At 37.3% G+C, this 17,050-nt stretch overlaps 1 protein-coding gene across 1 annotated transcript; it reads right to left on the reverse strand.

The window, feature by feature from the left end:
* Window positions 1-13,484: 13,484 nt before the first annotated feature.
* On the reverse strand, window positions 13,485-15,133 carry LOC141715084 (uncharacterized). Its single transcript, XM_074518569.1, has 3 exons — window positions 14,896-15,133; window positions 14,109-14,437; window positions 13,485-13,952 (listed from the first exon to the last, which is right to left on the reverse strand). Exons 1-3 carry the CDS (start codon window positions 15,131-15,133, stop codon window positions 13,485-13,487), a joined length of 1,035 nt encoding a protein of 344 aa, XP_074374670.1.
* Window positions 15,134-17,050: the final 1,917 nt, after the last annotated feature.

Raw genomic sequence — 17,050 nt, forward strand, 5'->3', positions numbered from 1 at the left:
CATCCGTTGATGGCTTTATCCGTTGATGCTCTAGCAGTTGAAGCTTTATCCGTTGAAGCACTTATCCGTTGATGGATATTATCCGTTGAAGCATTAGAGACATCCGTTGAAGCTTAGTTTCTTATCTGTTGAAGGTCTTCAACATCCGTTGACACTTCTTCACTTATACAAAATTACAAGGCATGAAATATTTACAATTAGCCCTCCTATTTGTACATCCATTAGCAGTCAACATGACTTATTATCTCCTAACAACATCTAAGAATTACAGCTTGAAATCAGAAAGTGAGATGTGCTACAATACCAAACTTATTGCTAAGTAAGGCTACTCCTTCAACGGATAGACAAGATGGTCTTATCCGTTGAGGCTACAAATACTAGATTTCTACTTAAGTGTTTTGCTGAACTTATCATCAAACTAATACACATATTCCTAACAATCTCCCCCTATTTATGTCTACTAGAACTGTAGGCATAAATTTGGGTTTAGCTTGATGATAACAAAACACTTAACAATATATAAACTGTAACAAAGCAGAAATTTAAAAGTGCTACAAAAGTGTATATGCTGAGATGAAATTGAAGAAATACATTGTTTCCAAGGGTGCTCCTTTAGCCTGAGCAAATTACTTTCTTTTCCTTTGATCCCTGGTTTTCTTTCCTAGCCTCCTGTCATTCTCCTCTATTTGAAGTTGAAGTTGTCTGTAGAATTCAGCTTCATCTTCTTCATTGATATCTAACTTAGATTGCATATCCTTGAGAGTTTCATTATTGGCAATCTTTAGCTGATCTTCAATTCTGAAAAATCTTCTGACTCCTTTGTTGTCTCTGAACTCCATCAACCAATGAGGTGATTTGTGAATTGTAATACCTCTCTCTTGAATGAGTAAAGTTCTAGGCAAGGCATTGGGCTCCCTCCAAGTTTTCCTTATGATGGCAATCTTGTTGAGAATCTCAGTCCTGGCAGTTCTGGTAAAGCCAGAATCCTTATGTATGGCTGAGTAGACTCTAATCAAGGTAGAGTAGCCTTCATTCAGAATTCTGTGAAGAGGCCATGTTTTTTCCCCAGCTCCTTTGTATTTGAACACTAGTCTTTCTGGTAGCTGTCTGTAGGCAGCTATTCCCCTTACATCCTCCAGCTCATCCAGATAGAGTTCAATGTCTGAAAATTCTTTTATGTCACAGATGTGAACATAATCATCTTTAGAGGTTTGAGGTTTAGGCTTAGGTTTCTGTGTGAATTTGATTGAGGCTTTAGAGGGTGTTGATTTGATTCTTCTTTTTTGCTTCTTTGATGGTGGAGAAGAGGTTAGGAAGGTGGGCAATTTGATGGTGTCCCAATCAATTGGTTCCTCCTTGGGAATGATTGTTTCACCATGAATGTTCATGAAGGGGTCAGGTACAATGGGTTCAGGAATAGAGGGTAGTGGTTTGGATATTGATTGGGTTTCTTCAGTCTTATCTACCTTCTTTCTCTTTGCATTGACCTTCTTTCTTTTCCCTTTCTACCATTCTTCCTTACTTCTTTCCTCCATCTCAGTACCAACCATGTCCCCCATAGCTTCATCTTCACCTTTGTCTTCAATTTCTTTCTGTTCTTCAGCCTGACTTGACTTTAGCTGTTTTTCAAGCTTTGCTTGTGCTCTTTTGTAAGCCTTTAGCTGTTTGGCTTCTTCCTTCAACCTTTTGGTTTCTTCCCTCTTGGCTATTGAGAATTTGGGATGTCCTTGCATCACACATATGCTCTTTCCCTCTCTGAAGATAATAGCCATGTTTCTCCTTACAGCCTCATCCATGGTCTCTTTGAGATATGCAATACTTCTACCTAAAAGCTTGTCCTCATCAGCTTTTGGAAGAGGAAAATCCACCTCTTTTAGAGGATTCTTTGTAGAGTCCTTATTGGATCTGTTGTTGGGCTTGAGAACCATAGGTTGCAGATCTTTGGAAGAAGTTTCTCCATCCTTATGCCTCCCTACTGGCTTGAGTTCCATAATAATTGATTCCACTTTTGTGCTATGCTTCACAGATTGTGATTGAGAAGTTGTAGAACCAAATATTAGTTGCATCTTTTCATCAATCTTCTTCCTTTGCTCTTTGACTTGCAATTCAGCTGCTGCTATCTGGATTAGATCAATTCCATCTAGCTTTCCTTTGACTTGAATTGGTGGAGAAGTTGTGATGATATGAACTAGCACTTGAGAAATCTGAACTGTTGTAGATGGCTCTCCTTCCCCTTCCCCTTTATTCTCCCCCTTTTTGTTATCATCAAGGGTAGGGGTCAAGCCTTGTGCTTGTGCCAGCTGCATGAGTAGATTTGTTTGAGTTTGTTGATTCTGAAGAATGGTGACCATAGAGTCTTCAATGATTTGAACCCTATCTTCCAATCTGGCCAGCCTCTTGTCAGCATCAGAGGCCTTCCTTAGTCTCCCCAACAAATCTTGCATAGTACCATAGGGTATAACTGAATCCAATTTCTCAGCATTGTAGGATTTCAGATCAGCAATGTCCAGCTTGAGCTCATCCACACTTAGATTTTGCTGGTAATGCTGCAACTGCAAGAGATGCAGAGATTCCAGATGAGCTTGAAGAATTGCCTTGGTACCAGCATCCTGAGTCTCCTGAATGGCCTGCTGAATTGTCATGACTTGTTTGACCAAAGTGACACCAAACTCTCCTGGTGTTGATGGTTTTGCCCATGCCCATGCAGGAAGATTAGGAACAGAACTTGGGCCTGCTACTCCCCCTAAGTTCATGCTCTCATTCAAGGAATTAGAGTCATCATCATTAGAATTTACTCCAAATTCTTCAGATGGCTCACCAGCTTGAGAAGGCAGCCTGTTGACAGCAGCTTTGTCTCTGAGAAGAGATTCTGAAGTGTGTACAATGTGTAGTGTCTGTTCTGCCTCCACATTGCCCTGTGCAGCCAATAATTGATAGGCTGAAACAGGGTGAGTAAAAGTGTCAGCATCCAAGGAAATGTTATCAATGACAGCTTTGTAGTGTTGCTAAAATTGTCTTTCCTTATCTGCATCATCCACTTTCATTAACTCACTAGCAATGGCTGAATCCACCCTTATAGCTTCTGTACCTGCCTTTCTCTCAATTTCTCTCTTTTCTTGCATCAGGGGCTCCCCCTGGCTCACACACACCCTCACACCCTCACCTTCACCTTCTAAGGTGGCACTCCTCTCACTTACTTTTGCCATGCTGGAAGAAATAGCATGCATTTGGTGACGCTCAACCTCTCCTTTTGCCTGGGAGCAACCCAGCCTCTCACTCAAAAAATCACTCCCTTCCCTCAAGCCTAAAAGTGATTGTACAGTTGCCATGTCCTCTACAGTTGGAGTTGTTTCTGTTAAGTGTGTAGAGGCCATCAACGGATAGGGAGTATCCGTTGAAGTAGAAACTGATGGTATCAACGGATAACTGCTGTTAAGCTTATCCGTTAAAGAACAACCACTTGTCAACAGATGAGAGATATCCGTTAAAGAAGGAAATGATGTAGAGATAGAAAGTGATATAATTGTTGAATCTGTGTAGATTGATTTTAAGTGTGGTGACACAGATTCTGCAACTACATCTGAAAGAATTGGCTGATGATCCAATAAATCATCTAAAAGACGATGATCACCAGGTTTTGAGTGGGGCTCCTCCCTGAGTTTTAATGAGGGAGAATCAGGAATTGATGTGAATATCATATCCACATCCAGAGAGGGTGTTGGAGAGTTTGAGGAATGATGTGTTTCTATATTGAGAGAACGGGGTTGTGATTCCACATTTGCTGGAATCACATCAAGCTGAATTTGAGAAGGCACAGATACTGGTGGGTGTATCTGTGCTGTGTGTGTCCCTTTTGTGGAAACTAGGGTTTTGGCCTTCTTTTTCCTTGAAAAGGCTTGAATTCGTGAATGTGTAGTTTCAGTGTCCCTCCCTCTTTTGTTCTGTGTCCCTGGTTGGGGACTATTTTCAATAGTTACATCCTTTTGGGAGGATGCAACTAGGGATGTGCTGGACTCCTTTTGAACCACTACAGTCTTTTGAGAGACTGTGGCTTGGCTGGATTGGGTACCACTCACCTCTCCCACCTTATCCTGGGGGGCTTTTTGATGTTCACCCCTCCCCTCACCACTCACACCCTGTTCACTCCCTTCAGGGTTTATGGTAGTTGTTACAACTGTTGTCTTTTGAGAAACAACAGAGGTAGGTTTCTTTGACTTGACTTTGGAGATTTTAGATTTGGTGGCTTTGGTAGGAGCCTGTTTGGACAATGACACAGGTTCCATAGCCACACTAGAAGGCAAAGAAACATTGGGGTTGGAAATAGTAGGAGTTATAGAAACATTTACCTCACTTACCTGTGGTGCATTCATGATTGGCAAGTATACCAATGGCACCTGGCTGTTGAGGTTCATTCTCAAAAGGTCTGCAAGGACCCTTTTCTCTTGTGCCCAGCATTTGAGTTTATTATTCTCATTGGATATAACCAAACCTTCAGCAACATGGTTAGCCAATAACATAAAAAATCTAGCAAAGTAGATGTTATGTGGTCTATTAGCTTTGTTACCTAATCTGGAACCTAATTCTAGCATAACACAGTTGCTAAAATTAAAGTACCTATCAGAAACTAGCATATAGAGCATATTAACAAGAGATGAAGTGATAGCATCAAAATTGCTAATCTTCCCAGAGAAAACCTTAATAAAGGCATCTCCAAGAAAACTCCATTCTTTCCTAAGGCCTTTCCTTCTAATACTACCTAAACTAGCAGAATCAAAAGCATAACCTATGGAATCTAGCATAGCAGAGACATCTTTATCAGTGTGTGGTGTCATGACATTATTCTCAGGCAACTTAAAGCAAGATTGTAAATCATCACAATTAATGCAATAGTCCTTACCTTTGAGAGAGAAGGCAATAGTCATATCTGTGGAGTTGAACTCTGCAGTTGTCCAAATCTCCTCAATCACTTCACAGTAGATGGTTGGGGCTTCCAGCATTGCATAGCTCAGTTTGCAGTTCTTGATGAAGTCCATCATCTTGTGATAATCAGAATGGGCTTCCTTCTTTTCAACCAAGACTATGAAATTATTCTTTTCATAAACAAATCCTGTTTGAGACATAATTTTGACTACTGGTGCCATTGTTGTGAGTAGAGGTTGCAGAGAAGAACTTGAGAATTGAGAGAGAAAGAGAATGATAATTGCAAGAAGAGAATGATAATTGCAAGAAAGCGTAAAGTGAAAATAAGAATTCAATTGGGCTTTTATACTTTCTTGAATTAAAACACAAGTAAAATAATTAAATGATACTTTTAAGTAAGTGAAAGCCGTTCATGAATAAATGAAACTGTAGAAATTCTGAAAACTATGTAAATACAAATACATACAACACTGTATATCTGTATCAACGGTTGAGTAAAAGAATCAACGGTTGTGACTCACTGTCGTGACACATCAACGGATAAGGTAAATAGTTATCCGTTGATGAACAACCCTATTTTATCCGTTGAAGGATAAAATTACCAGAAATGTATTTGTCTTTCAACGGATAATGAATATCCGTTGATAGAACAATTTTGGCTTTCAACGGATAAGGAATATCCGTTGATAGGATAAGTCTTGATTAAAGCCAACTTTGTTCTTGCAGCAAATTCATTTCAGGCTACGAGACAGATTACATAGATGACATAGATTATGAATAGTTAAGCATACCTAACTCACTTACTAATCTTGTGAATGTTGATTCATCAAGTGGCTTGGTAAATATGTCTGCAATCTGCTTTTCACTTAGAACAAAATGAAGTTCCACTGTACCTTTCATCACATGTTCCCTAATGAAGTGGTACTTGATATCAATGTGTTTGGTTCTTGAGTGCTGCACTGGATTTTCAGTAATGGCAATGGTACTTGTGTTGTCACAAAATATTGGAATTTTGTCAACAGTTATACCATAGTCAAATAACTGGTTCCTCATCCACAGTATTTGTGCACAGCAACTACCAGCTGCAATGTATTCAGCTTCAGCTGTTGATGTGGAAACATAATTCTGCTTCTTGCTGAACCATGATACAAGCTTGTTTCCTAGAAATTGACAGGTGCCTGTTGTGCTTTTCATGTCTATTTTGCAACCTGCATAATCTGCATCTGAGTAGCCAATTAGATCAAAACCAGACTCTCTAGGGTACCAAATTCCTAGATTTGGAGTCCCCTTGAGATATCTGAAAATTCTTTTAATAGCCACTAAGTGAGATTCTTTAGGGTCAGCTTGAAATCTAGCACAGAGACATGTAGAAAACATAATATCAGGTCTACTGACAGTTAAATATAAAAGTGAGCCAACCATGCCTCTATAACTTGTAATATCCACAGACTTTTCAGCCTTGTTTAATTCAAGCTTGGTGGCAGTGGCCATGGGAGTTTTTGCAGGTGAACAATCCATTAAGTCAAACTTCTTTAAAAGATCATAAATATATTTAGTTTGACTAATGAAAATTCCACCACTAACTTGTTTAACTTGTAAACCAAGAAAGTAAGTTAGCTCTCCCATCATGCTCATTTCATATTTACTTTGCATTAATTTAGCAAACTTTTTACAAAGTTTATCATCTGTAGATCCAAATATAATATCATCTACATAAATTTGTACAAGTATCTTAGAGCCATTAACATTTCTAAAGAAGAGAGTTTTGTCAACAGTACCTCTTGTGAAGTGAGTATCTAGAAGGAACTTTGATAAAGTCTCATACCAGGCTCTAGGTGCTTGCTTTAGTCCATAGAGTGCTTTCAACAGATAATACACATGGTCTGGAAAATTTGGATCTTCAAAACCTGGAGGTTGGCTTACATAAACTTCTTCCTCCAATTCCCCATTTAGAAATGCACTCTTGACATCCATCTGATAGACTTTGAAATTGGCATTAGCTGCATAAGCTAGAAAGATTCTGATGGCTTCAAGTCTTGCAACTGGAGCAAATGTTTCATCAAAATCTATTCCCTCTTGTTGAGAATAGCCTTTGGCAACCAATCTGGATTTATTCCTTATGACAATGCCATTTTCATCTATCTTGTTTCTGAATACCCATTTTGTGTCAATAGAACTCTTGTTCTTTGGCTTGGGTACCAACTTCCATACTTTGTTCCTCTCAAATTGGTTTAGCTCCTATTGCATAGCTAAAATCCAATCTGGATCCAAAAGAGCTTCTTCCACTCGCTTAGGTTCCTCCTGTGATAGAAAGCTACTATACAGACATTCATCTTGAGTAGCCCTTCTAGTTTGTACTTTAGATGTAGCATCACCAATGATCAGTTCAAAAGGGTGATTCTTGGTCCATTTCCTTTGAGGTGGTAGATTAGCCCTTGATGAGGTTGCCTCAGTATTGTCATGATGTGAGATAGAATGTTGATTTGTTGAAACTCCCCCTGAGTTGCTGATCCTTTGAAAGGAATTGGGAGTTCTATCAACTGATGAGGTGAAGTGATTATCCGTTGACAGACTGTGATCAACGGATGCTTCGTTATGAACTTCAATGGATGATGCACTTTGTCTTTCAACGGATGCTGCATTCTGTGCATTATCCAAAGGCAGACTCTGGTTTCTTCTTGAGACGCCTTCTTCATCATTCTCATCTTCACTATCATCACAATATATCTCAATATTGTCAAATTTGAGTCCTTCATGATGTCCCTCATCTGTTAGTCCATCAATCTTTTTATCATCAAACACAACATGTACAGATTCCATGACAATGTTGGTTCTTAGATTGTAGACCCTATATGATTTTCCAGCAGAATAACCAACAAATATTCCTTCATCAGCCTTTGCATCAAACTTTCCTTTGTGATCAGATTGATTCCTTAAGATGTAACATTTGCAACCAAAGACATGTAGAAAGTTTAAAGTTGGTTTTCTTCTCTTGAATAATTGATAGGGAGTCATGCATTTTGCTTGATTGATTAGAGAAATATTCTGAGTGTAACATGCACAGTTAACAACCTCAGCCCAAAAATAAGTTGGGAGCTTTGACTCCTCAAGCATTGTCCTTGCAGCTTCAATTAGTGATCTGTTCTTCCTTTCCACCACACCATTTTGTTGTGGAGTTCTTGGAGCTGAGAACTCATGGATGATCCCATTTACTCCACATAACATCTTCATGGTTGAATTCTTGAACTCAGTTCCATTGTCACTCTTAATATTCCTTACTTTGAAATCAGGATGATTGTTGACTTGCTTGATATGATTGATGATGATTTCACTAGCTTCATCCTTTGATCCAAGAAAATAAACCCATGAAAACTTTGAGAAATCATCTACAATCACTAGGCAGTATCTTTTCCTTGAAATTGACAATACATTGACTGGTCCAAAAAGATCCATGTGTAGAAGTTACAGTGGTTCATCAATTGCAGATTCAAGCTTCTTACTGAATGATACTTTCTTTTGCTTTCCTTTCTGACAAGCATCACACAGTCCATCCCTTGTGAATTCCACTAGAGGCATTCCTCTAACTAAGTCCTTTTTCACTAGATCATTCATTGTCTTGAAATTCAAATGGGACAGCTTCTTGTGCCATAGCCAACTTTCAACTGGACTTGCTTTGCTGAGAAGACAAGTAATGGATTCTGCATCTGTAGAGTTGAAATCAGCTAAGTACACATTTCCTTTTCTAACTCCAGTTAGAACCACTTTATTGTCCTTTTTACTTGTGACAATACAGGCTTCAGAATTGAAGGAAACAGTATTCCCTCTGTCACATAGTTGACTGATGCTCAATAAATTGTGTTTGAGACCATCAACCAATGCAACTTCATCAATGATGACATTTTCTTTTGAAATCAAGCCATATCCCATAGTGAATCCTTTGCTGTCATCTCCAAAGGTTATGCTAGGGTCAGCTCTCTCCTTAAATTCTGTGAGCAGGGTGAAATCTCCTGTCATGTGTCTTGAACAACCACTGTCCAAGTACCATAGATTCCTTCTTTGTCCCTGCACACAACAAAATCAATCAAGTTGATTTTGGTACCCAAGTTTCCTTGGGTCCAGCCTTGTTAGTCTTTTTCCTAGACTTCATTCCTCCTGCATCTTTTGACTTAGGTAACTTTGGGTCAACCTTGGTCTCAGATGTGGTTGGTTGAAGTGTAGGGTTAGTCACAGAATTATTTAACACATTTGATTGAATTTGATAAGGCATAGGTTGTGCAAACATGTTATTCCACATAGGCATATTGTATGGCATTTGAGGCATACTAAATGCAGTAAAGTAAGGATTGTTGATGTATGGCATGTTTGTAAAATGTGCATGGGGATTCTGGTGAGACATAACAGGCATAGCATGCAAAGGTGACATAGACATGTTAGGCATGGAGGGATTTGAAGGCATGGGAGCATTTTTAACAGATTTTCAATTATCAGATAGGTGATTAACACTTTTACAATGTACACAGCTTTTTCTAGGAGCATACCTATCAGGTGTGTAATTGTTATGTTTATTAATCCCTACCTTCCCATTTCTTTTAGATTTTCTTTTAGTTTCCTTCTTATCCTCAACCAACTTAAGCCTATCTTTCAACTGATCTAAAGTCATGTGTCCTATATTCACCTTACTGACATCTCTGGATGTGCTAGCTCCTTCTTTGACAAAGTTCTTGAGAGTTGAATCATTCTTTTTATTTTTAAAAGAACTTGCCTGTTTTAATTGATGAGCCTTCAACGGATGCTCCTTTTCTTCCTTCAACGGATAACTTTCATCATCCGTTGATTCCACATCCGTTGACAATCCATCAATTAATTCTAACTTCTTTTTGTTTTTCTTCCAGGCATCCTCACAGAATGATTCCATTCCCTGAACCTTGGCAATTTGAACACCAACATCCCTAGATGTTTTCCAGGCCTTGATTACCTCTTGCTCACTTTCTAACTGTTTAGAAAGAATTTCTACTTTCTTAACAGCTTCTTCTAGTTCACTCTCGACAGTCAAGCATTTAAGTTTAATCTTTTCAAGCTCAATTACCTGACTCTCTAACACAGCATTCCTATCACTTAAAAACACATTATTTTCTTTGATCCTAGTGTTTTCTTTAGCTAGTGATTTAAGAGAAACACGCAAATGATATAATTCATTGGACATATCATTTATGGCTTCATTGCATTCATGTTTAGAAAGCTGAGAGAGATCAGTAGTAATTACCTGGTTGCTTGATGAACTAGTTTCATTTTCATCAGAATTAGCCATCAGGGCTAGGTTGACATATTCCACATCATCATCTTCATTTACCCCATCTGCTGCCCAATCATCTTGAGTGAGAAAAGCTCCTTCCTTTTGTTTGAGCAAATCAAAATACTTCCTTTTGTAATCAACTTGCTTAAATTTCTTTTTCTCAGAATTTGGCTTCCTACACTCACTTGCAAAGTGTCCACTAATGCCACAGTTGTAACATTTGAACTTTGATTTGTCCACCATATTTTTGTTTGGCTTAGTGAACTTTGTGTTTTTCCTGAACTTCATCTTTGCAAACCTCCTGGACAGATAGGCCAGATGTTTATCAATATCATCAGATTCATCCTGACTGGAATTGTCTTCATCCTCAGCAACTTGCTCTTTACCCTTGCTTGATTCTGATTTGCTTGTGCCAATTTTGAGACTTGGCATTGTCTTTTTCTCATTTCTGGCTTCAACTTTTTCACTGTCAGCTACAAGTGCAACTGATCCTCCTTTTCTCTTTCCCTTTTCCAACAGCTCATCTTGCTCCATCTCAAGTTCATAAGTCTTCAAAATTCCATATAATCTTTCAAGTGTGAAGTCCTTATAATCTTGAGAATTTCTTAGAGAAACAGTCATAGGCTTCCATTCCTTTGGTAGAGACCTTAGAAATTTTAGATTGGAGTCCTTGACTTGGTACACTCTCCCATACAGCTTTAATCCATTCAATAGTTTCTGAAATCTGTTGAATGTATCATTCAATGATTCTCCTTCTTCAAAGTGGAAATATTCATATTGTTGAATGAGAAGTTGTATTTTGTTTTCTCTAACTTGCTCAGTGCCTTCACAGATAAGCTGCACAATATCCCAAATTTCCTTAGCAGTTTGGCTATTGATGACATTGTCAAACATATCTTGATCCAGGCCATTAAACAAAATGTTCATGGCTTTCTTGTCCTTGTGGACCTCTTCAATATCTTCAACAGTCCATTCTGCCTTTGGCTTGGGAATAGACTGTCCAACAGCAACTGTAGCATTAGCAGCTGTGGCCACCTTGTGTGGGATGTGAGGACCATTCTCAATGCAGTTGATGTAGCTTTCATCTTGAGAGAGAAGATGTAAATGCATCTTCACCTTCCAGTGATGATAGTTATCTCTTTCCAGGATTAGAATCTTTACACCAATATCCTTCTTACTCATGATGTTAGCAGAAAAGGTCTTTAAACTCTTTGTATGTTAAGAGCTTGCTCTGATACCAATTGTTATTCCCAGTGGACTAACAATGAGATTTACAGAAGGGGGGGGGGGGTTGAATGTAAATCTCAAAACTTTTTCAAGTTTTGAGCAATTTGTAAGACTAAGTGTTTGAGTGATCAAATGTGTGTGAATTGCTTGGAGCTGATGCAGACAAATATATATTTAAACACAAATGTAATGAACACAAAGAACTTAAAAACTTTCTGGTGGATTTGTTGTTCCACCAGAGATGTGTTATTTCAGAAAATCTGTGATTCAAAATTAAATCACAGCTGCTTCCTAGTACAAACTAGATGATTTTCTCTCTTGATATTTCTAAACAGCTCAGGGAAAATTCACACCTAATTACTAGCTACTACTTGGTTTATATAACACCAAGTTTACAAGTGAAGACAAAGATAAAGTACAATAAGACAATAGTTCTCCACTTGTTTATGTTCCATTTTTATCCAGTGTAATATGGAATTATCTGTTGACTTTCCATTATGAACCAGACTAAAAACGGCTGCTTTTTCTGCTATTCCTGAAATAGGCTACCACATCTCTGTCAATCCATGTGCCTCTGTCAGCTTTGTTAACTGTCACTATCAACTGCTATGAGACTGAGCATCCGTTGAAGCTTTCATCCGTTGATGACTTTATCCGTTGATGCTCTAGCAGTGCATCCGTTGAAGCTTTCATCCGTTGATGGCTTTATCCGTTGATGCTCTAGCAGTTGAAGCTTTATCCGTTGAAGCACTTATCCGTTGATGGATATTATCCGTTGAAGCATTAGAGACATCCGTTAAAGCTTAGTTTCTTATCTGTTGAAGGTCTTCAATATCCGTTGACACTTCTTCACTTATACAAAATTACAAGGCATGAAATATTTACAATTAGCCCTCCTATTTGTACATCCATTAGCAGTCAACATGACTGATTATCTCCTAACAACATCTAAGAATTACAGCTTGAAATCAGAAAGTGAGATGTGCTACAATACCAAACTTATTGCTAAGTAAGGCTACTCCTTCAACGGATAGACAAGATGGTCTTATCCGTTGAGGCTACAAACACTAGATTTCTACTTAAGTGTTTTGCTGAACTTATCATCAAACTAATACACATATTCCTAACAGTATGCCTTCAACGTATTAGTTGATGATAGTGACAGCCACATTCTCGTTACTCGTACCTTCACTCTCCAGGCAGTTGATGAAGTGTTAAGAGCAGACAATTGATGAAACATGTTTTGGCCATGGTTCAACAAGTCCTAGAAAATAATTAAAAATAGTATATTAATTGACACATAAAACTAAACATCTTTTACAGAGTGAAAGAATGACTTACTTGAAAGAGATAAGTTGTTTGGGTGAGATCAGTGTACAACATTGTGTATATCTATAGCGATATTTTAATTAGTAAGAATCTGTTAAGGAAAATATTGTATGAGATATGTTTCATAATAGCGTTAATGATGGAGAAATTTGGTTTGACGGATCTTTGTGTTTATCAATCATTTACAAAAATATTGTATAATATTTTCAAATCTAGATTTGTTTTACATTACATTTATATTGTTTATTATTGCAATCAATTACAATGTCCAAAATTGATATACCATGACCTCTTAATATCTTTTTACCATTATTGGCTCCATATGTTTGGCCTCTAAATAGCTTGATTTACCCAAAAAAATATAGTTTACATGAGTATCAGTCTAAATACATAAAGTCGTGTAATTTGAATGCAATGCAAATTTTTTTATAAAAATTGTAGGTGTTTTTTTTATTAAAATAATTTTTAAATTTTATGTCTTTAGCTAACTCATTGTAAAAATAGAATCATATGAAATACAATTTTCTTTGTGTTAATATAAGAAATATATGAAATATAAATAGACTAATGAGCTGGATATATAAATATAATTTTCATTATGGTAAGAGAATATACACATGTAAATGATTATGATCAATAAAAATAGGATAAGATAACTAAAAAAACATAATTTCTATATCACTCTACATTACATGGAATCAAAATACCAGTTATGCTATACAGATACAGGAAAATTATAAAACACTTCGTCAAATACTACATTAGCAGTAAAATTACATGTCTTCCTGTTATCGCCTTCTATTAAAATATGCAACCCATCTGGAGAAGTGACTCTTGAAACGGCAACATACAGCTGTCCGTGAGAAAATGCAGGTCTTGGCAAGAAAAGCCCAACGGTCTGAAGTGATTGACCTTGGCTTTTGTTTATTGTCATTGCGAAACAGATTTGCTGAGGGAATTGAATTCTCTTGAAAATAAAAGGAAAGTGTGTTTCAGTCGGTTCCATCTCGATCCTTAGTATTAGAACCTTTGTGCCTGCATGGGAACCTGCTAACAGTTGGCACTCCACACTGTTCTTCAAATATTTTGTCAAAACCATTTGAGTACTATTACACAAACCCATTATCTGGTTAAGATTCCTCATCAACATGGCTACAGCTCCTACCTTTAATTTCAAATCATTCTTCGGAATGGAAGACATATTAATTGAATTGAGATACTCAATTGGAAAAGAAGATTCATAGTCATTATCATCTTTTCATGTCTCAGTATCAATAGAATCTTGGCTAAGGTAAAAATGCGTGATACCTGGAATTAGATTTAAAACATGAGAATTTACTTCATCAACGATTCCATTTGTCGTCGTGAGGATGGCTCTTTTTTTGAGATATGATTCAGTAGTGTAGTTTTTCGTAAAATCTGAATAGCTGACATCAACAATATCTTTCACTGCGTTGGTTTTCTTCTCCACCAAATATTTCCTTGGAATGATAATTTCTAGATCCTTATAAATGTTATCTGGATGTATATTTTGCACTTTACCGTCGCCGACATCAAGAACCCATTTTGCAAATTCTGCAATTTTCTGGTTCTCTTCAGCATTCATACCGCATCCTAGACGCATATTCTGGTACAACACAAAACTTTGCAATGGTTCCAGAGGCTTGACTGGTTAACAGAAGATTGCACAACTTCTGTTCTAGAAGCTTTTGGAATAACATGCAAGATTTGCCGAAAATCGCCTCCAAAAACAACCGTTATTCCGCCAAATGGAATATTTTTATTTATAGGATGAACTGATGCCATTATATCTCTAAAGCAGCGATCAACAGATTAAAAGCATGGTGATGCTTCATTGGAGCTTCGTCTCATATGACTAAACTGGTATTATTTATTAATTTAGCAATGTCAGATCCGTGCTTAATACCTGCCACAGAGTATCGATCCAATTTTAGCGGTATGTGAAATCGAGAGTGAGATGTTCTACCACCCGGAAGAAGTGTTGCATCTATGCCGGATGATGCTACTGGAAGTACTATTTTGCCTTTACTGCGCAAATGACAACATAATATTTTCCAAAGAAATGTCTTTCCACATCCGCCACTGCCATATACAAAAAAAGAGACCTCCTTCTCCTTTATTTACAGCTTCTAATATTGAATTGTACACCTGTAGTTGCTCACTATTTAAACTCTGAAAGTTTTTGGAATGCTCTTCAAATTGTTGATTCTTGTCATATCCGGTCTCCTCCTCAATTAGCCGGTTAGTCGTACTATGCATGTAGATATCTTCAGGATATGGCATATTTGGAAAATCTTTTAGAGACTTGCCAACACCATTTAACAGCTTTTCTACCTCTGTCATGTTATCATCAAATAATCCAGTTAACATGAATATGTTGAAGTTAATGATTTTGAAAAAAACGTGGAGATAAACTATATGTGAATAATTATATTTAAAAATTACCTGCAAGTGTATAGTTCTCCAAATCAGCGTAGAAAATTTTGAGCTCCACATTACCGGACTTCTTCCGTTGTATAAAATGTCATCAGACAAAAATTTCCAGTTATCGGTCCACAATTTAAGAGGATCTGCTACTGAACAGTTGGTCAATATATGAACAAACATTGAACAAAACTGAAAAGGCATGCCAGATTCTGTATTTTCTCGAAGTGCAAAGTGCCATTGATTATCATCCTTAAGGAGACCAAGTACCTCACATGCTTCTTTATATGTGTTATATGTTCGACCATTAATAGTTTTCAAATCACGAAAAGAAGTTGCATCTTTATTGCGCAAAAGAAGCATTCTACAAAAAAATGTATCTCCTTGTGATGCATGAACTTATGTTAACCTTCCGATGACAATTCCTCGTTCACATTGTTTCCACATACACTACCCATGTAGCCAAGTAAAACCTCGTGGGAACTCCTGGTAAGTGTAATCCCGAGCACCGGGAATAGTTTTGTTGGCCACAAAAATAATGCTTTTAACTTACTTTTCCTGTTTGATGCCTTAGTTGCTACTTCTTCCAAAGTGTCATTAACATTGAAGGTAACATTTTAGCCTCCTTCTACATGGACGGGCAAACGCTCAATGGAAGGATAACGATAATGAATATCATATCCTAATAATCTCCAGACAGCTTCGGATGCACATATGTAATGACCATCCACTACTAGAAAAAATAGAATAGACATCGCCTCTTAGACATCAGTTGCTTTTGGAGCCGATATAAAAGGTGTTTTCTACATCGGTTTTAACCAACCGATGTCTTTTGTTGTTATAAACATCGGTGTTTTAGCCCAACCGATGTTAAAAGTTTGTTTAAAAAAATTTAATCAGCGCGCCTTCCTTATTTCCCCCCTTGGCCAAATAATTCAATCCCTCCTATTGTTCCCCCTCTTTTTTGCCTTAAAAAAAATTCTCCCCTTCTTTTCACACAAATTTTGCCTTAAAATTTTTTCAAACTCTCTCCCCTTTTTTAGTTTACACCCCTTTTCAACTTTACACTTTAAAATATTAAATATTTTCAAAATCAAAAGATAAATCCTTTCAGTCTCTCGTTTCTCTTTCTCACTCACTGAAACTCACCCCTCTATGAAGAACCCTAAATATCACCTCTGCCTCTCGATTGTGCCCAACTGAAGATTCAGTCATCTCTCCCGACTATTTTTGTGTGCTATTTGTGCTCTCTGTGATCGCTCTCTGTGCTCTTTGTGCTCTCTCACCTCTCTCTTTTGGACGGAGTTTGAATTGGGTAAGGTCAAGTATTAGTTTAAAGGTTAAAGATGTGAGATTAAAGCTTGGAGGTCGAGCATAAATTGGGTAAGATTAACCCTAATTTTTCACTTGGAGGTTTCATTTTAAAACCCTATTTTTTTAAATGATTGGTTAAATGTTTGAATTGAGCATGTTAATCTTTTATGCTTTTAGTTGAGTAATTGCTTGAATTATGTATGTGGGTATCAATTTTGATGTATATGTGGGTATATGTTTTTATTTTGATTTTTGATTTATGTGTCATTTTGAGAAATTAGGAGGAGGTATTATTCAAGGAAATGGACGCATTGTGAGTTTCGAGGTCCGTTGAGAAGGTTTTTTGGTGATTTCAAGGAGGTATTATTGGTTACATTTTTATATGTCCTCTGTGTTATTTTTGCTAGACTTGTGTGTGTTGCGAGACTCACTGAGTTTATTATTAATGTAGTATATGTGTGTTATGTTTAGAAGCTCAAGCAGTCAAGCCAAAGTCCTGGGATAACGAGTCTCAATGGGGTA

This window comes from Apium graveolens, chromosome 3 (assembly GCF_009905375.1).
Source record: "Apium graveolens cultivar Ventura chromosome 3, ASM990537v1, whole genome shotgun sequence".
Classification (NCBI taxonomy): Eukaryota; Viridiplantae; Streptophyta; class Magnoliopsida; order Apiales; family Apiaceae; genus Apium; species Apium graveolens.

Coding starts and splice junctions, on each gene's coding strand:
- LOC141715084 (XM_074518569.1), bottom strand. CDS start 15,133: ATGACAGAGGTAGAAAAGCTGTTAAATGGTGTTGGCAAGTCTCTAAAA. Junction 14,438..14,895: donor TGTAAATAAAGGAGAAGGAG/GTCTCTTTTTTT, acceptor TCTGTTAACCAG/TCAAGCCTCTGGAACCATTG. Junction 13,953..14,108: donor CAAATGGAATCGTTGATGAA/GTAAATTCTCAT, acceptor TCCATTCCGAAG/AATGATTTGAAATTAAAGGT.